The sequence below is a fragment of the Triturus cristatus genome, chromosome 7 (genome assembly GCF_964204655.1).
Source record: "Triturus cristatus chromosome 7, aTriCri1.1, whole genome shotgun sequence".
NCBI lineage: Eukaryota > Metazoa > Chordata > Amphibia > Caudata > Salamandridae > Triturus > Triturus cristatus.
In genome coordinates, this window is record NC_140590.1 from 356,150,129 (window position 1) to 356,174,665 (window position 24,537).

At 42.7% G+C, this 24,537-nt stretch overlaps 1 protein-coding gene across 3 annotated transcripts in view; it reads right to left on the reverse strand.

Annotated features, from left to right (window-relative positions):
• LOC146809663 (sulfotransferase 2A1-like) overlaps window positions 1-24,537 on the reverse strand; it is a 552,792-nt gene that overhangs the window by 202,307 nt on the left and 325,948 nt on the right. For all 3 annotated transcript variants that reach the window (XM_085616514.1, XM_085616513.1, XM_085616515.1), the window contains one exon: window positions 9,679-9,805. In XM_085616514.1, coding sequence (XP_085472640.1) covers window positions 9,679-9,805 — 127 coding nt within the window. The remainder of the gene's footprint in view (window positions 1-9,678; window positions 9,806-24,537) is intronic.

Here is a 24,537-nt window from a genome sequence, read left to right on the forward strand (position 1 = left end):
ACAAAGAGGGAGGTGTTTAGAGTGAAGTAGTGCGTTGTATAGTAGAGTTGCATTGAATGGAGTAGATTGTGTAAAGTGGAATGGCATAGAGTAGGAGAAGACTGGCATAGAGTAGACTAGAAGTTTGTGGAGTGGCGTATAGTTGAGTAGAGTATTGTAAAGCAGAGTGGCAGAGTGAAGTGAAGTGAAATGGAGTAGGGTATCAAAGAGTATAGTACATTAAAGTAGCGTAGAGGTAGTTGTGTAGAGCGGATAAGAGCATCACAGAATGACAGAGTGGCGTAAAGTGTTGTAGATGGACTGGCATAGAGTGCGGAAGAATGTTATAGAATTGAGTGTGTCAGAGTAGCCATTATTCCTCTGGATCTGCCTGTGATGATACAAGGCCCACCTCCAAGCATCTACAACTCTGAATGCTGTAATAGAGCAGAGTCTTAGAGTGGCCAGGTGAGGGGAAGTGTGTAAGAAGGGTACTGCAGGGAAGAAGATCTGTAAAACAAAAGGTTAATCAAGAAGGAAAACAAATATGTAATCACTCTTCTTTATAAGACTGCAACTCACTAGTTACACACCACCATAGAACTCTGGTATGAGAGGCGCCAATAACAAAAGACTTCTCTTGTAGTTTGTATGCATATGATTTCGCACTTCACGGGAGAGAGCAACTCATTACTAGGGATGGGCCGAGCTTGGGGTGTTTCACTATGTGGAATACCGTGAAGTTACCAAAAATCTCTGTGGAATTCTGCTGAGTTCCGCACGCAGGCGAAGTATTGCTCACCCCCTCTTGAGCTCAATGGGGAGCGTCAGCAGCACTGAGCAGAATGTCTCCACAGCAAACAACCATTCTGCATGCCCATGAAGCAGTCAGGTGCAACAACAGAACGAGTCGGTAACAACTTAAGCAACTACAAGTAAAGTCACATAAATTAAGCATAATTAGTATAATGTGCTACTCGCCCCCAAGTCTGCGTGCACTGCTGTGTACTGTGCTATCATTATGACGCTACTCCAGTGGCACAAAGGGTTAATCAGTAACCACCTCAGCTGGCCAGCATTATTTAATTTTCCAAGGCCACTGCAAGAGGCTTGGGACTGGGCTCACCTACCTCGGGGTCCTGCTGGACTTCAGTGTGGCTAGGCGTGGCTGTGGGTCCAGCTGGTAATGGCCCAGTATTGGGATTTACAGCCATTTACTGCACCATGCACCCTTACTCTGGCAGGTACTTTTGAGGCTACCCAAGCTGGCCCGCAACACTGCACTCTCATCTTCTTCAGCAGAGAGATAAGTGGGAGGGAGGAGGTCATAGGAGCATGCACCAATGACGTGCTTGACATGCGGTAGAGACTGGGTGGCTATTGGTGTCTGAGCGCCTCAAAGAAGCTGCTTAGCCTTTTCCTTCAACCTTCACTGCAGTTGATATGCCTTTACCAGTAAAAAAAAACTCCACTCCTCTGGCAGTCAGCGAAGTTTGCTGAACTCCGAGTTCTAAGTGGAGCGCGGCATGGCAAACACTCCAACAACTCCGCTGGCAGAGCTGAGTTTGCTGCCCAGCCTTACTCATTACCTCTTGAGTGGTCTTGAAAATGAACTCTCTAAAGTATTCGACATTTTAAACCTTGAGTCCAAGGTGTTAATGTTCTTTCACTGCCAAAATACACCAAGTGTTAATGCCATAAAGAAACTAGAAAGAACTGAAACTCTCTTGCTCTACATAGCTACGAACGTCATGACTAAAGCATAATAATAATAAGTATGTATTTGTTACTTCTAGGATTGTTAAAAATACAGCTGTATGTTAGGACATAACACTAAATCATTACTTTCACTCTCTCTTTCTTACCGCTCAGAGCATGGCCTGCTCTGATTGCGGGTACAAGGATAAACTCAAACATTTCACCAAAAATGCTGCAGGAGCCGACCAAATATGCAGAGCGAGAATGGCAGAGGGAGCCATCAGGAAATATCCTACAGCAGCGGGATACCAGGATAAACGCCCAAGCAATCAGATTCTTCGACTGCAGGATACGAGTGTAAGAAAGGTCCATTACAGGAAAACTCCAGAAGAATGTTGAGCATCGAGATCAGGGTGTGGCTGGTTTTATGGATCGTGCCATACCCAAGATGGCCACCACTGGGGAACCAGAGAAACGTAGTTTAGGCTAACTAGATGAGCCTGAAGCGAGGAAACAAGCATTGTGAGATACTGGCAACTCAGAAAAAACAACTGTGCATGGGGGCACAGTGCTACCAGTAAGCAAGGAAATAAACAAGCAAGCAATAAACATGACAAGCAACAGTAAGCATGACCACAAACAAGCATTGCACAACAGCAAATAACTAGTGTTTAAACAGCAGTATGTCAAAGCATACCAACTTCATGTTTACACTGATAGGAACACTGTCCACACCAGCGTATCGAAAGGGCTGCCTCATGTGCCTTCCCACAGAGCGATTTGGAACATGTGGGCAGAGAAAGATGGTAACGCACCATAGGGATTTATGGGAGGGGCCATAACCCACACACCGCCCTAGGACTGACAGTATTCCCCCTCCCAAGCGCGGTACTGGGTCAAGCTTTTGAGGATGATGGAGGTGGAAGTGCCGAAGTAACCGGGTAGCATGGATGTTCCTAGCAGGCTCCCAGGAATAGTTCTCAGGTCCATGCCCTTTCCAGGACACCAAATACTACAAAGTGGACCCCTTGAACTTAGAATCCATAAAAGCTTGTACTTCAGATTTCGACAGCCCTTGAAACAAGTTATGAGTAGGGTGCTCCGGAGGATGAGTGCCAGGATCTTTGAAAAGGGATGTGTGGATATCAGATGGATAAGCAAAGAAGCAGAGAGCTTCAACCTGTAAGTAATTGGGTTCACTTTACATAATACTCCGTAAGGCCCTATAAAATTCAGGTGAAAGAGGCTTTTTGTTGGAGAGCCATACTTCATCTTTCGAATGATGCGTAGGTCCTGACCTATGGTGCTTGTCATATTGAGATTTGTATTGTGGTTTGGCTTTGTTAACATGAGTTTTAAGACATTGTTGTACCTGATGCTTGTGAGTTATGGTATCCTGTACCGCTGGCATGGAGTACATTGGGGTTGCCAAATTAATTGGCAATGTATTAGGATAATAGCCATATAACCCAGCCAAAGGGGTAATGCCAGTAGACGAGTGATATGAATTATTGTACACCAGCTCTGCTAACCAAAGTAAGTCCACCCAAGAGATAGCAGCATCCGTTAAATAACATCGCAGAAATTGTTTCAGGGTTTGGTTTTGTCTCTCGTATTGACGATCCATTTGACGGTAGTAACTTGTTGACAATGTGGAAGAAATGTGTAATGTTTGACACCAGCTTTGCCAGAATTTGGAAGAAAATGAACATCCTTTGTCTGATAAGATCTCTTTCGTTAATCCATGAAAACAGACTAACTGTTGACGGAGCAGCAAAGCTAATTGACTGGAAGTAGGTAAGGCTTTAAGTGCAATGAAATGTGCATACTTGGTGAAACTGTCTATGACTACCAGAATAACAGTATGTTGCCGCATTGTGGGTAATCCGGTTATAAAGTTCATGGAAATGTGTTCCCAAGGGGAAGATGGAGTGGGTAATGTGTGTAGCATGCTTTTTGGATTACTATGATCAGTGTTACACCTTGCTCAGATTTCACAATCTTGAACATCTTGGGTTATGTCCTTTTTTAAAGTTGTGCGCCAGAAATATCTTCGCACAAATTCTAGAGTTTTCCTTGGACCAGGATATCCTGCAGATGGAGCAATGTGTAACCAATGAAGAGCTGTTTCTCGGTGTTCGAAAGTGGGGAGATACACTCCATGACTCTACTCTGTTCTAGGTCACTCAACTCTATGACACTATGCCACTCAATAAACTGTACTCCATTCTATGCCCCTTCACACTACTCCACAACACTCCATGACACTCCACTCTACACCACTGCAATCTGACACTCTACTCCACTCTAAGCCACTCCACTCTACGCCACTCCACTCTACTCTACTCTACATGGCAACATGTTTCTCCAATCCACCTTACTCCACTCTATGCTCCTCCACACTCACACTACTCCACTCTGTGACACACTATGCCACTACAGTCTATGATACTCTACTCCACTCTACTCTAAGCCACTGCACTCTGTCCCAATCCATGACACTCAATGCTTTAATCAACTCTATGACTCTACATGACACCCCACTCTACAACACTCCACTGTATGCGATTTCACTCTACGACACTCTGCGACACTCTACGACACTCTACGTAACTCCCTCAATGCACTCTATGGTTCCCTACTCCACTCTAGTCAAATACGCCACTACACTCAATGCAACTCCACTCTACAACACTCTACTGCACTCTATGCCACTCCACAACACACTGCTCTACTCTATGCCTCTCTGCTTGAATACACCCCACTCGATGACACCCCACTCAACAACACCCAACTCAACAACACCCAACTCAGACATACCAGACTCGGAGACACTCAATGTCTCTCTACTCCACTCTATGACAATCTACTCCATTTTATGGCACTCTACTCTACAATGCAGTTCTCAACTCTGCGCACCTCCCTCTATACCATTCCACACCACTTTACTCCACTGTACGCCCCTCCACTCTACTTCACAACACTTTACTCCACTCTATGCTACTCCACTCCACATCATGACCCACTAAATCACTCTACGCCAGTCCACAACACTATTCATCACCCAACAAGAGTCCACCTTACTCTAATGTACACCACTCCGGGACACTCTATGCTACTCCATTCTCCAACTCTCAACTTCACCCTGTGCCACTCCGCTCTGTGCCACTCCACTCTACGACAATCTACTCAATTCTACACCACAACAGACTACTCCATGCCACTTTACTCCAACCTACGCTTCTTTACTCTATGACACTCCTGCCCATGCCACTCCACTCTATGTCACTTTACATCATCACTCTACACTACTCCACTCAAGAACACTACTCCACTCTATACCACTTCACTCTATGGCACTCTATGCCACTCCACACCACTCTACTGTATGACACTCTACTCCACTCTACTCTACTCTACGCCCCTCCACAGCTCTCCATGATACTCTATGCCACATCACTCTGTGCCACTCCACTCTACGACACCCTACACCACTCCACAACACTTCACTCTAATCTACTCCACTCTACACCATTCCATGCCACACCACAACATTCTACGCCCCTCAACACCACTCCCCTCTACGACACTCCCCTCTTCGACACTAACTTTTAGACCTGCTGAACAGCAGCCACGCTGATGTACAACAGGGCTAAAACACATTTGCAAAACCAAAGCTCTTGCATACACAAGACCTACTGACTTTGGCAATGCTTGCTAGTATATACATCCTTAGTACCGAATCAGAAAATATACACACAGTTGGAATCAATCTATATTCATAATATTCGACAAATGTTGCACTTGCGAACTTCTAGACTTATTTTACTTTGAGTGGTAGTACACAGCATAAACCCCTTGGTAAGTCTTTGGAACGCCATAATAGTGAATATTATATGTGGCTGTGTCAGTGCCAACAGCCTTACCATAAAAGGATTAATGTTTGGGGACTTTAAGATAAACAGATATGAAAATGTGTCCTCAATTTGGATGACGTTAGTAAAGTAATTGAAAATCTTAATGTTACAGATTTGGAAAGGAAATGCTGTCACCCTTGCCCAGAATCAAACTGAAGAGCCTGGTCAAAAAAAAAATTGAAGTTGAATTACCATACCAAGGACCTGAAGTCCTCGCTGAGCTACAAACATTGACCTAGTTTACAAGTACTTTTTCAGCTTTAAGCGACCCTATCCTACTTCCACCTTTGAGGATGCAACGAAAAGAAAATTCCAGGCATTGAAGCAACTTTACATCCCTTTGGCTCAGTTTGAGAAATATCGGAATCCTAATCTCAGGAACAACAGTTCTTCCCGTCTGTGTGGTTGCAAATTCAAATCTATAGATCATATTTTTGTCCTAAACTATGAAATGTGTGGACAATATCTTTGAAATATTTTTGATGAATGAAACATAAGGACTACTAAAGAAGTAGTTGAATTTTGTTTCACTAATCAGATCTCTCCATTTACAATTGTATTATTGAGATGTTGAACTTGGTTTCTAGTCTTTTAAAGACGCAAACAATAAATGTTTCAACCTAGGCCTGTCTGCCTCTTTCCAAGTCAAAACTAGTACTTTTATGCAATCTTTCGTTTGTTGTTTTTTAGTAATTGTATCTTTTGTGTATTTATTGTAATCATTTGTGATTAATACAATAATCTTTTACTACAATAGACTTTAAAAGGCCCTTTAAAAAGGGGAGTCTCTGTGAAAATATAATGTACTGAACAGAAAAATAATCAGCAATTCTAATGCGGAGTGATCTGGTTGAGATGATTTTGCTGCCAATTAAGGTAACACTAAAGTATATAACAAGTATTGGCATAGTCAATAGGCCTCGCCTTTGGGACCTTATAAGTGTTTAGCCATGCAACAGTTGATGTTGTTGCACCAAAGATATTGTGCTGCATAACTAAATACTTATAAGGTCCCAAAAGCGAGACCTATTGGCTATGCCAATGCTTGTTTAACATAGGTGGAGCCCATGCAAAATGGAGACCTGGGCTCTGGTGTCCCTATCCATCGATATATCGACAGACAACCTTACTTTATATAAATTCTCACCACCTGCATAACTGTCCCGTTTAAACTCAGGTTTGATAAAAATGTTCATACTTGTATTTCACATGTCCAATTCAGTTGGGGATTTCCATTCTTTCGTCACATGATCTCAATGTTAGCACCAGTGGTCTGCTCACTTGATTATTCTCGATTCGTAACCATCTTTACAAATACACTTGAACATGTTTCAGGCTTCTATGAACTCAGCTGGGAAGACTTGCTTCAGTGTGATCTTCAATCCACCTTCCAGGGCTCGTACGAATCTGGACAGTCGTAATGCTTTCCTTATTGTCTCGGCATGCACCCCCTCCCATCCATCCAGTAGTAAGTTATGGCCCCATACTATTCATTTTTGTTGTTTTTCCTTAATCAAATCTGTACATGCTACCTGAGCTTTGGTTGTGAATTACTGGATTTTCTTGCACGTTAAAAATTAAATGTTCAGTCGCTAAGCTCCTTCAAAGCTTTCCTGCTTACTCCTTGTACCCGACGACATACAGGTCGCTAGTGCTTCTAAGGTCATAAGTACCACTGATCTAGATGAACTGAATAATAAACTACAGATTTTCCTACCATGATTTTTCAGCAGGGGCATCTTCTGTATGTATTTCTATAAATTTAGTAAACCGTGAATTTCTCTTCTGACCTGTGCTTCTGGATTTCTAAAAACATTCACTGCTCTTCGAAAGCACTGCATAGTTAGGATGTGACCTAGACTTGAACGTATCTATTGAGTATATGGAAGTTTATGCAAAACGTATGCTTTGTACAGAAAAGAGAACCATGACTTCAAGCCAAGTAGGGAAAACATTTGAAATGTCTGGCATTTTATTTTATATTTCTTTTGCACTCAATGTATCAAAAATATTTAAAAAGAAAGCACTGCATAGTTACCTGTAGCTAAAACCATAGTATATTTTAGGAATCCATCGGAAACCCTTTAGTCTATAGAATAAATATACAATCCTATAGATGTAGACCCTTCACATTAAACTATGATAAGGACAGACGAAGAATTAAACACGTTTTTTATTTAGAGATGAAATACTTAAAAAGGGCTGCTGACAAAATGAGGTTAGATAAACTATACAAATGTGAAATGGTCACACAAAAAGGTGCGATTCGAGATAGAATGACAACATACAAGCATCAAAGCTTCACAGTACTTCTCGCTGCCTTCAGTCGTTAGTACCAAACACCGGTACATGAATTTTCTATGTTACACACATAGGTCTCAATCTATCACTGTTATGAGATAGCCACCTCATCGACACAGCCGAATTTAACCTAAAATCAAATTAACATACATCCTCATGGATTTCGGTTTTAGAGGGTCAGATGAAAAGAAAGGTTTGGGATAATGACTCTAAGTATGGCCACACCACCCTTTAGGTTCCCTAACGCGGACTGATACTTGGGCATCGAATATACAAATAATGCCAACTTGCTTACCGCGCTGCCTCTGTGGAGCAGTTTCATGGAAAGAAGTCGAGAAGCAACCAGTAAGTATAAAGACAACTATGAAGCACTAACGTCAGCCTACGAGGACGCCAAACTGCTGTGTGGGAGGCGACGCACCATTTAGGACCAAGGCAAAACACATGCAGTCTGACTCTGCCATACAGGGAGCTGCCTTGTAAGGAGACAGCGGAAGAACATACAGAAGGCTGAAAGGCGTGGGACGGCGGGTCTCCTGGAACGCTCCTGGTCCCTACTTCCTCTCCGCACAACCATGCGTGAACCAACTGGGTTCTTACCACGAACACCGCCTCGGGGATGCCCAGATGCACCTTCTTCAGGCGGCCAGCATTGCAGGTCTCAGTGGAGGCTGCCATCTTCCACGCCCGGACAACGACGCCTGCGTCGCTCAACAGTCGTAAGATGTAGAAAAAACATGTTGCGTTCAGCGACTGCCCCGTAGACCCGCCCTCTGCCTGCGCTCATTGGTTGAGAAAAGTGATAGACATTTAACGAGGAAGGGCGATGTAAAGAGGGTGCCTTAAGGTTGCTGTTCAGCCTGAGTTTCCTGACTCAGGTGTCTGGAACAGAAAGAACGTTATGCACACCAAGCAAAACTACAAGTAGACTTTAAAATGAAGTCAGGCGCGTGGACACCCACGTGTCAAAGGTTAAGATGCATAAATCCCAGCTACAGCCAAATCAAAACCAGCACGCGCGCCTCGCGCGGCAGCAGGGGGAGGGGGCCTGCGCCGGATTCCCTTGCGGGAGCGAGCAGCAAGGCGCGATAATTGCTAACATATGGAGTTGCTGCTTGCTCCCGCAAGGGAATCGCCAAACGTGCACGCGTTGCCATTCAAAGCAATGCAACGTGTGCACGTTTTTGGCCTCAAAACCGACTCGATGGCTAAAGGTCTTTTTCCTATGCAGTGCATGCGCGCTGCGTATGCGAGACCTAAAAAAGTAATGGATGGATAGCCTTAATTCATCTCTGCCACTGATAATCACTCTGAGCTGCATCCCAGTTCATTGTCATTTTGCATCCCATGCCACCTGAGCTACGATCAGTTTTGACCCTGATCCATTGGGAACAGTGCAATCTAAACTGCCAGGCCAGATTCTACCTGCACCGGAACACAAGCAACCCAGGACCACTTTCGCCCTAATTAGCACTCATCAGCCAAGTCATATCTTGGTTCTAGTGACACAGTGTTCAAGGGACTCACGTGAGATTAATTCTAGCATTCCATCCATCACTGTTTTGTATACTTTAGTGTGTGGCCAATTTAGGAAAGGCAAACCTCTACCGCCTTCTTCTCTTGCCCAGCATGTTGGGATGTTTGCTACATACAGGTAAGCTCTATCCTCCCTCCAGGTTTTATAATAGGTGCCAGGATGTTGTACTGTGCATTTTCTCCGAAACAGCTGCAAAAAGCAAGCCTGAAAATAAAGGACACTTATAAACATGCATCAGATGCTTACCATCCCCTTTCAGAAATAGCTCAAGGAATTGCTCAAAGGTCCCAGGGTCTTTGTAGAAGATGGTCATTTTGGCAAAGTAGTAAAGAGAGACAAAGACATCTTTTGGGTCCCGCACTGTGTAAATAATCTAAACATAAGACACAATAAGAGAGTATATGAAGAAAGGAGGAACACCACTAAAACCAAAGTATAGCAATTTACATGTCACACTTTCACATTAGAAGTACAGTACATTACACTTTTGCATTCTAGCGTGTTATGAAACATGGTTTAACAGTAGTTAATTTCTTTTATTTGCAGTGACAGGCCCTGGGCTCCAACATCCCACAGGGTAAATAATGCTATTTTCTTTTTTCACATCTATTCTCTGTACCATCAAATTGCAATTAAATGACCTACCATCCCTCAAGTGTTAGCTACCTCCTTTCCTGATATCGCCATTCTTCCTTTCTTCCATCATCCTCCTGTGACACACTGTGCCTTTTAGAGCTGCATTCTTCAACTAAAGGCATACCTCCCTTCTTTGCTCCACTTTTCCCAGTAACCAAGTTTGGCCGCTCCATGCTGTTTTATTGTCGACCTCATACTCTTTAAGCCCTTTCTTACTTTGCTAGTGGTGGAATTTAGCAGGTCTCAGCATTGCCAATAGTGAAACCACAGAGTTTCAGACTCAAATGATGGGCACTGTTCCCATAAACAGCTATAAGAAAGGCAAAACTTAAATCCAAAGTGCTGGCCTGTTCTTGAAATATAAAACAAAGAGCATGAGCAAACCATTCAGTTTTGCAAGAAAAAAAAGATGAATTAAGAAAATGTTGAGGGATTTGAGATCTGGGGTGACCTGGTTGTATGTATCTTTTTGGGCCAGTGATTAATCTAGCGGCAGAGTTGAGCGAGGCCCAAAGTGGAGCAAGTTTAGATCTGGGCAATCCAGATAGGGTTGTACTACTATAATCCATCCTGGGAATCACTAAGGCTTATATAGCATGTTGGAAATCATTGGGTGGGAGCGGGGGGAGGAGGAGGATAGGTTTTAATTTTCTTAAAATACTAATTTGGTGATTTTCTGCTTTGGTGGAGGCACTGATGTGTTTCTGCATGTTGTGATTCTTGTCAAGCGTAAAGCCCTGTGACTTTGTGGAGTGCAGTTAAGGGCTACAAGCTGTTTCAGTCATTCTTTCATCATCAGGGCCTGGTTGAGTGGGGCGATTAGAAGGAGTTCAGTTTTTTGAGTATTTAGTTTGAGATGATTAGCTCTTAGCCCATTTTGAGTTTCCATTAGTGTTGTGTTGAGAAAACTGATGTCATCTAGGGAGGAGACTTTTAGGTATAGCTTGCCATTGTCAGCGTATATGTGGTATTGGATGTTTGATGAGCTCAGAATTTCTGTTAGGGACTCCATGAATAGGTTGAAGAGGGTTGACAAAAGAGATGATCCCTGTGGAACCCCAAGAGTGATTGGCGTGGACTGAGATAGAGAAAGATTAAGTTTGACTCTTTGAGATCTGTTAAGGAAGTAATAGGAGAACCATTTAAGGATTAGACCTGTAAGGCCCATACTTTGTTTCAGAAGGTCTAGGACATTTGCGAGCTTAACCGTATCAAATGCTGATCATAGGTCAAGGAGGACTAAAAGACAGGCTTGGTTCTGGTCCAGCATTTTTAGTGCATCATCTACCACGTGTGTCATAGCAAATTAGGTGCTGTGACCAGCACGGAAGACAGATTTAAATTGGTCCAATTGATGGAAATGAACAATGTGGTTGCAGAGTTGAATGTGAACCAGGAGTTTCACCAGTGTAGCGATATTAAATATAGGTTGGTAGTTGTTAAGGTCAATTTGGTCTCCTTTTGTTTTTTTTCAGAATGGGGGTAACTTGACTGGACTTTAGGCAGTCAGGGCTGGATCCTTAAAGGAGGCAGGGATTAACAGTCCTGGTCCAGATTAGGAGTACTGCGGGTATGAGTTCCTTGAAGAATTTTGAGGGAAGAGGGTCATTGAAATGGTTTGATGGTTTCAGTCTAATAAAGGTTTTAGGATTGGAGTCTTTGACAAAGGTTTTTAAAGAGTTCCATGAAATATTGTTCTTGGGGGAAAGTCTGGGACAGCACACTGACGTAAAGTCTGGGTGGGGCTGGGCAGTGTTGAGGCGGCATAGGAAGTTGTTCCATGGCCAGCTGTAGCTCATTTCTCATGGTTTCTGCCTTTTGCAGAAAGGAGGACTTAAATTCCTCACCATTTGGTAGCATATTGGTTCCCACCAGAGAACGATTAGGTGTGCAGTTCGGTTGTGCTTTTATGAGATCAAATACTTTTTTGGGTTGGTTACTTGCTTAATCAAGTTTGCTTCTTAGAAATTTGCTTTAGAAATTCTGATGATTTTGTACCAACTGTCCATTAACTATCTCAGGTGCTTGAGATGTTTAAAGGATGGGGCCAATCTTCATCGGCTAGTCATCTTGAGTTACGTCTTTCTGTGTTGAGACTACCATTGTACCATGGTTTGGAGATTTTGGTGAGTATTCTTTTTAATTGAAATGGAGCGACTGAGTCAATAACAGATTCCATGGAGCCAGTGTAGTGATTTGTAAGATGAAGGACATTTGGGAGCTCTTCAGATATGTTCTTTAGCAAGACAATCAAAATGAAAAATGTGATGCAAAGATGGTCAGTCCAATCACAGGGTAGGATAGATTGCATCTGAATTGAGTTGGCTTTGCAATAATGAGATCTAATGTAGTCCTTTGTTGTGAATGGGTTTGTCACAGAATTGAGTCAGGGGCAGGTCTGCACAAAAGGTTTTGAAGCAGTTGATTGCTGGATCATTCAGGTCATTCCAATGTAGAATTACATTTTTGAGGAATATTTGAGGGCGTTTGTTCCAATGGTTTCCATGGTTTGTTCAATACAATCTAGGTTGTCCCTGTAGGGTGGTACATCATGTGTATCTTGCAAAGGGATCAGTTGTTGCTTGAGGTATTAAGGGAAAGGTATTCACAGGTGGGTAAGATAGGAGATTGTGCATGTATGACTGATAGGTTGAGGCTGTGTATGCCGGTGATGCATCCACTTCGCCTGTGAGGTCGATCTAGTCTGGTAATACCATGGTTAGGAGGGACTAGAATGTCCATGACAAGTTCAGAGGTGTCATTTAGCCAGGTGTCCGTTAGGATAAGGAGGTCAAGTTCATGTGCAAGAAGCAGGTCAGCAATATCTCCTGCATGTTTTGAGGCAGATCTGCAGTTGATTAGCTTGGATTACAGTTGGGTTTTGTGGGGATCTGGGTTAGAGTGTATGAGGTTAATTTGCCTGAGGTTATGTTTGTTGACAGCTCTGTGGTTTAGTCTAGGAGCTCAGATGGGTTAGTCGTGATGACCTGGATAGTTACCTGACTATAGGAGTTCTGAGGGTGAAAGGAATTGTAAGATAATAGTAGGGTTTGGAGATCGCTGTCTGATAAGGGAGCTTCACATCTAGTTGGTTGTGAAGGTTTTCTTTCTCAGAGATCAAAGCGGGGGCAAAGTGGAGGGAGAGGTCTGGTTGGTGGGGAAAATGCCTTCAGGTTGAGGAAGTGTGTTCGGTCCTGTGTGGGGGCATGTGTTGTGAGGCTCTTATTAGGCCCCAGATAGTTGGTTGTCATTGTTGTGAAGTGGATGAGCCTGTGTAGGTTAGCTTTGAGATCTTGTAGGCGTTTTGTAATCTCGTTCAGTTTGGAAGCCAGTGAGGTTTGGGGGCTGGTTGACAGGTCTTGAGGTACTGGATAAGAAGGTATTAGTGTGGGGCTAGGGTGAAGATGCTTTGGGGAGAGGGCACAAGAAAGGGTGGACTGTAGGTTGTGTTACAGTTAGAAATAGGACAGGGAGTGCTTGCAGGATGGGTGCTGGGGCAAGCTACTAGTGTCATTTAGTGTTGTAGGAGGAGCAGCATTCAGGGGAGATCGAGGTATGGGAGGAGCAGCATTTGTGGAGAGATTAAGGTTGGTATGTAGTAGAGATATTGAGGTAGGGAGGAAGAAAGGTAGAGCTGGAGAAGGTTCTTTCATTATGTTGATCCAAAGTGGTTACTCTCTGTGTAGAAAGAGTCGGTGAGCAAGAGTGGTGGGCAGTAGTTACCAGATCTATGGTGGAAGGACTGTTGAAGGTGTTCTTTATGAATGAAAATAATTCTTCAAAAAGTTTAAGGTGGCCATCTGATGCCTGGATGAGCATTCTGCCGTTGTTGTAGATGGTTATGGTGACAGCTGCTTTGCACACCGAGGAAGGGGCACCAATAGTTTGAGTCCATGCTGGGTTTTCCTAGCTGCAGAGATCAAGAGCATTGAGAGCAACTCAAATTGTAAAACAAAGAGGGAAATATGGGGATGTAGAAAACCTATGTACTTCTGAAATGCAGACCAGATCCTGTGTTTAGGAGCAGTAGTTATTTCTGCATCTCTGAATTTATGGATACTAACATGCAATTCAGATGGCATTGTGCAAAATGTCTTTGTCACACTGGCTTACGTTTGGGAGGCACAAATGCAGGGAAATCAAATTGGTAACAACAAATGTTTTACTATTCTGTATTTCCATACACATCCCAATAAAAATTGTATCCCACTTGCGTCTCTAGGCCTACCACCTGCGACACCTGCGAAACTAGGCACCGAGGGAATACAGGGTGGTGTGCCTCCTATGAATCCCACAATTGTTTCTTACCCAAAATGCCCTGCCAACCTTTAACTTTTCCCCAAATCACACATTATCCTTGTATTTCTGTAACATAAACTTTGGAAATCTGTAGGGCTCCACAAAATTCCTACCACCCAGTATTACCCCACTTGTTCCGATAAAAGTGCTAACCCACTTTTGTGGCTCGGCCTAGTGTCCATGACAGGATGGATCAAACCACGGTTAATGGGAGTCCCTTGTGTGCATTCCCATTGACCCTAGTTTGATCCTCCACTTTCCAATTATACCTCGTCCATGCAAGACTGAGCACTGAGCCAATCTAAATAAAATGAGCCCATCTGCTCATTTCACTTTCAGTGAAATTACGTCAGCACGACATGCCCACCGATTCTCATTTCCCTAAACAAACAAAAAAAAAGTTCTTCCCCGGCAGCCCAAACTCAAAAAGGTAAAAGGAAACCCTCCTGTACGAGCACTACAGGACTCTTAACAGCCCTCCCGAGTGGAGGCCAATGGCCAAAAGTCGCACTTGGGAGGGGGTGGGGTTGGGGGAAGGAGTCAGCTGGTAGCAAAGGCATGCACTTAAATGGTTAATGTTATTGAAATGTAGCTTTGTGTATACTATTATGTTTTGTCCTGTTTGCTTTAGAGATGTCAACAAATTCTGCGACAATTCAACCAAAAGCAGCACATTACTTCGACTTTCCTTTGACAAGCAACCATTTACCACTATCCTCGTAGCTGGTCAAGACACAAGTCCAAAACTATGTCTGAGGCCGTGCCTTGAAGTCCAAGTGCTCATTGTACGTGATGTGACCACAGTCTGCACTTTACAATTTCTCTTTCCTAAATGCTTGTCTAGTTCACGGTCTATTTTGTTTTCTCTCTTTGTGATTCTTTCTGTATGTAGGGTTCTTCTCTTTCCTATTTTTTCTGCTCAGGGTTTATCTGGGGATGCCATTCATCTCCCATGTTTCCCCCACTTTCATTCTGTGCATCTCTCCCTCTCCCGTTTTCTCTGGCGATTACCTTCACTTTCCAATCACATTAGCTCATTACTCTTTACATCACTATCTCTCAAAACCCCTTCCTTCTGCCCTGGAACTCTGTATTACTCATCCCAATGATCTCTTTCCCCACCCCTTCTCTCTCCAACTCACACTGTCCCTCTATAGCTCTCTGAATCTCTTGTTGGTTCTCCAACTCACGCTTTTATCAAGTTATAGTCACTCCAAATATTCATTTTATTTTTCTGTCCTTCCTTCCCTTCATGGGGCTTATGTTTCCACCACGTACATGTATATCTCTGAATTTGTGGCAGTGCAGTAATACCTTATTGTTAGGACATACTGCAAATGTTTTCCAGCTTTATTTGTATTGCAGTATGGTTTTACTCCAGAATACTTGGGTCTCTGATGGCACACAGGTTGCTGAGCATTCTGCTCCCTACTGCAGCTCCTATCTTAAGGTCATTCTCTCTTATTCACTCTGTGATCTTCGTCTTCCACTCACTTTCTCTTTAACAGTTTCACTTGTTCTCTTCTTCATACTTTCTACAGGGATATCTAAAGGCATTGGCAAAATAAGAAATTACCCAGGGTACTCCCCTTCTAAGGTGCACCCTGGTAAAGTGAGCGGCCAGCCAAAATTGCTACTATAATAATGTTGCTCTTAAAAAAAACAGCTTCGTTTTTAATTTCACAGTAGACCATGCTTAACAGAAACTTAGGGCCACATTTACTAGGGATTTGCGTTGGGGAAAAGTCTTGCAATGTGCCGCAAAGCAGCACAAACTCTTGCAAGGGCATTTACATTCTAGCGTCAAAGTTATTTTCTGCTGGAAAGGCACTTTTTTCTCTGTGCAAACACCTCTTTGCCTCTTTGCACCTTGTTGCACCACTTTGCTTTAACAGTGCAAAACTTGGGGAGATTAAAGCAAGTACCCATAGTTTTGTTTTCATTTATTTTGACACAATTCTTGATCTACTGCAGGTAGCCAGACTGGGCTTTACGTTAAAAAACAAAACCTTATTAAAGCAGCCACTAACATGGAGAAATGCTCTCGTTTCTGCAAACATTACACATTGCATGCTTGCTGCACTTTACAGCACATGTACAATAGAATATTTAAGAATTTGTCTAAGAATAGGATTTTTATTCTGGAATTGTACGATTCTAGCACAATTTCTATGATTGACAGCTCACACACACCTCTGCACCATGGTGCAAACATTGCTCAGTATTGTGTGGGTACAGTCACCAGTAGGCCATTTTTAATAATATGGCTACACACTGCTTTCCTCTCCTTATGCAACTCAGCACAGCAGTTTGTTGCGATCCTGTGATGCGCTATAGATAGATCTACCCTTTTGTGTGCATGCGTAGACTGCCAACCCTTAACCCTCATACTCTCAAGTAGTTGGTGGCTTTTCTCAGGCTTTCCATATCATTTCTCTCTTCTAATTGTACTTACCTCATCACCCTTAACCCTGTCTTTTAACCTTGTTCTCTATCTCAGCTCTCTTTACCTCACCTTTGTCTACCTCACTTCCTTCTCAGTATACCCAAAATATCTCACTCAACTTCATTTCTACTTCTCTCACGACCTTGCTCCTCTCTCTTTGTTACTCTGTTTGCCCATATCTATGTCTACAACTCTTGATCCCAAGTGTCTACCATGACACTCTCTTCCTCATCCCTTTCTCTCCGTGCCACTGTACTTTTTCCATCTAACCTCCCTGTATCTCTCTTTCTTCTACTTCAGTTCTCACACAACCTAGGGGCAGATTTACAAACCCTTTGCAACACTTTTGCGCCGCCGTTGCATCAGTGACGCAGCGGCGGCGTAAGAAATGCGGCCAATTTACAACGTGACGCATCTAGGGAGATGCGTCACGTAAAGCCCTGCGTCACATTATACCTGCGCCAGGTATAATGTATGCAGGGTAGGCGTTCCCATGGAAAAAGCCACAAAGAACTGGCGCAGTGAAATTTACAAGATTTTACTGCATCATTCTACGCCTTCACTGCATCAAAATCCCTACGCCTGCTCAGACCAGGTGTAAGGATTGACGCAGGGCTTTTTACATGGGACCTACCTATGTTTTCTGGTGCATTGCTGGAGTTGCGTCACTTTTGTGACCAACTCCAACAATGTGTCACTTTTGCTCCAGCAGATGCGTCAGAATTTCTGATGCATCTGTAATTCCTTGCGCCATGGTGCACTGTATTGTAAATGTAGGCCCTTATAAATCCTCAGCATCATGCATTGAAGTCTATTTAATTTAACTGAAGCCAATAAACCCTTCAACATTAAATGCATTAATAAAGTGCTTGGTTCACGGCTCCCCAGGCTAGTGTTGATGGCGCACCAGGGAGCCCCTGCGCACATATTGGGAACCACAGGCTTAAACTCTCACAAATGTGAGACTTATTGCATTGCAAATGCTTGTTTTAATTTTTCTCTTAGACTCTTATGCTTTAGAAAAAGTGTGATTGCCCTGCTCAGGAAAATGATCACATATGTATTCTCTCCCCATCTGAAGAAACGCTGTCTGGAGGCTGTGTGGCACTGTTATTACCAGAGTAAGCTGAGTGCTTAAGACGCCTTGGGAAGTCCTGTAGGGCAGAGGTTCCTAACCTTTCAACTTCTGTGGATTCCACATAATCATTATTGGAATCCGGGGACTTCAACTTAATCATTATTGGAATCTGAGGAACCCCCACCGAGACATTACCGGAAGCTGGGGCCCCGGCCTAAACAATTTCAATGATTTTTGCCACAAAATAATACATAACAATACAGAAGCAATCATTCAAACAAAAACACAAATAAAGGACTATTTTATTTAGTTCTCAGACAAATATAAAAAAGTCAAAATCTTAATGGGAAGGTTGGCATTTTCTAAATTCAATTGAAGCCATCCATCAGCCATACTATATTCTGTTTGATGAATAAACCAATCTCAGGATACCTGCTTACTTTTTAGTCTCCAATTTTAAATTCCTCCATATTTACAGAATGTTTTAATATTTTCAGTTTTACATTTTGTTTATTTATATTCATGTTAATAATCAGTTACTATTAATACATTTTCTTAACAGTTGCAGTCCCACAGGGGACCACAGGTTAAGACATTCTGTTGTGGGGGATTATTGCCATTGGTTTATTGTGCAGAATGAATCCTGGGGAATTTCGACCTTTAAACAGTGATGCCTCCAATAGAAGTGTTAGACCTTAGCCAGAGTGAGCCCTTTCGTGTAGGGCTCATCCAGGCTAGCAGTAAGGCTTTTGTTGGTGATAGTGACCTGATTACTTGTATACCAGGTTCCCTCAGAGACCGACAATCTACAGGTTACCTAAGATCCACAAAAATTTGGAAGATCCGCCATTTCGACCCATAGTATCAGGGTGCAGTTCTAATCATGAACCCTTAGGGCAGTACATAAATACTTTTTTACAACCGTTTGTACAGTCAGGTAACACATACGTGCAAGACACTACTCACTTTCTAAAACTGATTAGAGAAATCCAATTGCCACCAATGAATGTGATTTGGTTAGGCACAGTGGATATGGTATCCTTATACACTACCATACCACACTGAGGGGATTGAGGCCATTGAGTGGGCACTGCTACAACAAGAGGATATAGCTGCCAACAAGGTTTTTCTCTTACAATTGCTACAATTCAGTTTATTCAACAGCTACTTTAGTTGGAAAGACAGGTACTTCCTACAAACCCATGATACCTCTATGGGTTTTGCAGGAGCACCGAGCTACGCGAACACTTTCATGATGAAATTTGAGCAGGAATATGTTTTGAATGAACCTTCCTAGACTGACCAGTTGATTATGTATCGTAGATACACTGACAATATTTTCATCATTTGGCAGGGTTCTAAACACTCTCTTGAAACCAAACTGAGGGGCCTGAACACCAAAAATCAGAGAATCCAATTACCCTATACACTTGATGCCCATAAGATCTCTTATCTGGATGTTTGCTTAGAAGTGGTTGGTCTAAACATCAACACCTCGGTCTACAAAAAATCCACTGATCACAATAATACACTGCATTATAGCAGCTTTCATCCTGACACTCTCAAAAAACATTTACCCTTTTCACAATTTTTACGCATAAAACGCATTTCATCCAATGAAAATCAATTCAGAAAAGCACTGGTTGAATCTAAAAACAAACTTTTTGGATCAAGGTTACCCTAGTGAGGTGATTGATTCTTCTGTTAAAAGAGTAGAAGGGCTCACAAGAGAAGTGCTTTTAGAGTAAAAAGCAAAACCACAACTCTAACTGGAGGTCTATGTATCTACATTCTCTACCCAGTCAGCAGCATTTAAGAGGATCATTCTACGATGTTGGGACATACTACAAACAGAACCCGATTTTAAAGATCTTTTCCAAAATCCTCCAATATTTGCGTATAGACGTTCAAACAATCTTCGCGAGATTCTGAATAAAAAACCCTTGATATGCGTAGAACAGTATAAGGGTATGCAAAAATGTTTTAATTGCTCCCATTGTAATAATGTTCTTACAGGATCCTCTATATCACATCCATGGTCAGACAAACCTATAACCCTAAAGTATACAGGCAATTGTAACACCAAGAACATAATCTATTTGATTAGGTGTCCCTGCTCACTTCATTATGTAGGAAAGACAGAAAGACAGAAATGGTCTTAAGGACCCGAATTACAGAACAGGACAGAATTACAGAACAAGAGTAGAATAAGAACACGTGCATTAAGTTCGCCGCTAGCAACTCACTGGGCAACAGCACATCACTCTATAGCTCAACTCAGATTTACTATCATAGAGGTAGTTAAACAGCACGATGACAAAGACATGCCTAAAGTCATCACGCAAAGAGAAACTTTTTGGATCAAATACTTGAATACCCTTGTACCCTCTACATTGTAACCCAGTCTTGAACTTGATTCACAACTGTATGATTATTCACTCTTAAATATCCTAATTGCTTACCACATAGAATCAGATACGTCTTGTGTGTATTGTATTGTTTGATCTCTGATAAGATCGATAATCAGGTATCTTCCAAGTGAATCATTTGTCTCACAACTAGAAGTATAGTTTTTAATTGTTTGGCATTCACAAGGGATGGTAATTAGGGACCTTTTATGTGAAAAATCAGTTTGAAGCAACTATACATGACTGCAACAAACCAAATTGTATAATTGTTATGAGGATGACAAATAGGGATTGCTTCCACAAATCATTTGTTCTATAATAGAATGCACAGCTTCATACTGTTAGATGTTTTTAAAGGAATATGACTAATGACCTTCTCATGTGAGATATTCGCTTTACGCATCTAAATGTACAATTGCCATATGAGTACTACTATCAGTATAATCATTCTTGTATTAGTGACACTTACAATCAGTATGAATATATGTATACGCAGCACGTCAGGTTGATTTATTGTTAGGAAGTGGAGCTAAACAATAATATGTACACATAAGTGATAAAAAGGTTTTTGCTAACTAGGAAGTGGAATATTTCTACAAACAATGTTCCATATCAATCTAGACGGTTCATCAAGAAGATATGTGTATAATACAGCAACTTTGTTCATTTAGCACAATTCACTGTAACAATGGCTACTCGCGAATTATGAGTCTATAGCGTAGTATGTTTATTTCTTGCTTTCACTTTCTTCATTTCAATTTTTGCACTCTGGGTGACTTTTCTGCTCGCGTTGTTAGCAGCACACACACACACTGACATGGCCGCCGTGCGTGTCAGTTCCATAAATCCACCAGTCCTATTTCGATGACTGGTAACTCGTGCACGAAAATACGAACACGTCAGGAAGTTTATAAGCAGCAAAGAACTGAGCGAGTGTTGCTTGTACATCGAGACCATATTGCAAGAGGCCCTTAACCGCTGTTTAAGTAAGTTCAGAACCATTAGTTTAGACTCATTTAGCGGGGGCATCCACCTTCATCCCGGCTATACCTAAATCTACTTGCATGAACGTTTTTCTGATGCAGAGAGGACGCGCTGTTTATGAGTAATTTGAATTTTATGCTCCAAGCTGAATAGTCGATGTAGAAGCAGTAAGGTGAGATGCATGGTTTTGGATCGCACCGGTGGTGAAGGACCATGGTAATTTGGAGTTCTATTGTGACACTAAAGTGAGGTTTCTCACATTTTTCTGACAGGACAATCTTGGGTGTTTTGTGCATACGACACTCGTCTTGATATTCTCTCGAAGTACAGATAGGTAAGCCAGGAGCCCATTGGCAGACCCGTAAGAGTCCTCTTTCTGTAATTTTGGCTGGATTGTGTTGACTCGGTGATTTATAATCCACAGATATCCCACGCGCTAATTGCGTTACAATCACTGGATTAGCAGCACTAGCAACCAGAGAAATGATTGAGCCTGTGGGCCCGAATAGGTATTTATAATAAGATTGGATTCTGATATTACTCACAGGACTGGTGCATATTGCCTTCACACTTATTCTACAAATGGTTACTTTGTTTAGTGGTATGGGCAGAACGGTCACTCTTTTATTCATTCTTTTATTCATTCTTTGCACATCTTTCTTTCACAGACCTCTTTCTTTCTGGTTACTTAACTGGGTATGTTTGTTAGGCTACAACTTAGCATTGATTGTGACATCACTTATGAAAATGTGCTCGTGCTAGATATTTCATGTACACAATGATGTTAATCTTTTTACTTTTTCCCAGTAAACTAGAGGCCGGTCAGTATATAAATTTAACGATGTAGTTTCACTTAATTTGACTAACTCAGTACATATATGCTTTCTGTAGATTTCCCCTGACGAAGGGTGTATGATACACCCGAAATGCATTGGGAACAACAAATCTCGAGTTTTTTTACTACATGCAAATGCAATGTGAAGTTCAACATTCGTCATTGAATCACGCTTTTGAATAAAAGAAGCAACGAACTACGTTGGATTGAGAATTTATTATTATGTTTATGCACGTTGGTTCATTATGGAATGTTGAGTTGGTTTACTTGATGAAATTTTGTTAACATTGTTTCTCATATTTAATGATATTAAAACACACTCGTGTGAGTGTCTTTTTGGTAGTGCAGGCTTCATCTAGGACAGGCAGTCTTAGAAATTATCTTCACTTTCAGAAAGTTGGCATTTTCTTACTGTGACCATGTGGTACCTCTCTGTCTGCCTATGGAACACCCATCTGGGGTAGTCGATAGCTGGCTTCCTATATTCCCTCTAGACAGCCCTACATAAAGGAAGGGTAGGAGTGACTGAGTGGCCATCTGCATGCTGACGGGTCATCCTGAGCACGATTGAAGTAAGGAGCTGACACACCTGAAAGGGCTGAGTCCTGCCCTAAGACAAAAAGGGTTGCGAGTCTGTAGCACACTTCAGTCTCCCCCACTTCAAAAGCCCAACTGGGTATGAATACTGGAACTCTGAAACTACCAAATCAGAACGCTTCTGGAACTGAGGACATTCTACCAGGAAGAAGGACTGATTTGCTGCTGGGGGGACAGCTATTTTGCTGAACTGCTTTGCTCTGTTGACCTGCTGCCTCTTGCTCGGAGTGAGAAGGACTGGACCTGCAGCTCTACATCAGACTGCACGAAACATTGTCCCCTGTTTCTTATGCATCTCCAACAAATACCTTTATACATTGCCTCTTAAGTCTGAGCTAAGCGACCAGAGGGTGAACACAGGTTAATTCAGAGTGTTAATCTGGCTTACTCTGCTTGGACAGGGCGCATACCTCTGCCAACAGAAATCCAATTTCTAACATTGGTTATCAGCAATAAGGATATGACTTGCATTTGTGCAGTGCCGAAAAGTAATTGGTGTACACTACAATCCTTATCAAAGACCAGTTCAAACCTTTTAAAATTTTCCCAGATTGCCATTTAAAATCTTTTCCCGAATCATGTCGGTCTGAAGAAGCAGCAGCTGCACCTGCTAAAGTTAATTTTCGGCTGGCCAAATTTGAGATTTACACTGTGGCCCAGCTCAAGGATTTCTGAAAAGGTGTTGAGCTTTCTACTAAAGGCTTCACAAGGAAGGTGGAGCTGCAAAAGGTGCTGAGGGCCTGGGCAGAAGCTCATGATGCAGGACCTGTACCCCCAGAGGAGAAGGAGGAGGAACTGGATGATGCGGAGGGGCTGGACCTGGATTCACTGGAGAATCTGCTATTGCCTGTGGGACAGGGGGTCAACATCCTGGCAGGAGCAGTGGTTCCCACCAGCAGGAGAAGGAGAAAAGATTGGCTGAGGAGGTGAGCCTCAGGGGGCTGGACATAAAGGCTAGGAGGGCTGTGTCCAGCCAAGATAGTGGCAGCATTTCTACAGCATTCTCGGATAATAGAGAGAGTACATATACCCAAGGTTCTGGGTCCTGACTATGGAGTGGGAGTTGACAGACATATGGTTTGAGGCTTATGATGCACAAGATCCCTGGGGAGAAATGGAGTGCTAATCTGTCAAAGCATATTCCTATTGAGGGGAGGGACACCCTACTGGCTCTTGATGGAAGTGACAGGATGAGGTATCCCTCCATGAAGGAAGCCCTTATCAGGAAGTAGGGTTTGAACCCATACAAGTACTGACAGAAGGTTAGGGACAGTCTGAAACTATCCCACAGACCGGGTGGATTGTGTTGATTCTTTTTACAATGCACTGGATAGTTGGGTGAAGGGCAGCGGTGTTAAGGATTACAGAAGCTGTATGACTTGATTTCAAAAGAGCACATGTTTAGCCTTTGTTTTCCAGATCTGCACTAGCACTCGATTGATAGAAACGTTCTGACCCTAAGGAGCTTGCTAAGGAGGCGGATGGCTGGGTCAGCACCAGGTTCCACCATAAGGTATCTGGAGAGGGGTGAGGGGGGTGGGGGTGTAATTGCAACATGGGTGGATGCTCACCAGAAGGAGGCAGACGACAAACACAAAAGCAAGGAGTTCTCTAAAGGGCCTCAAAATAGTTCCTCAAGTCAGGACTCCCATGCTCCTACTGCAAAGAAAAAGAAATGGTTCCCTGACAGTAAGTCTGCAGGGAGAGCACCCACCTAGTGTTAAGAGTGTCAACAGGAAGGACACTACAAGGAGGATGCCAAATGTCCCAAGCGGACACCGCCCCCACTGGTGGGCAGTCATTGGGGCTAGCTAGTGTAGCG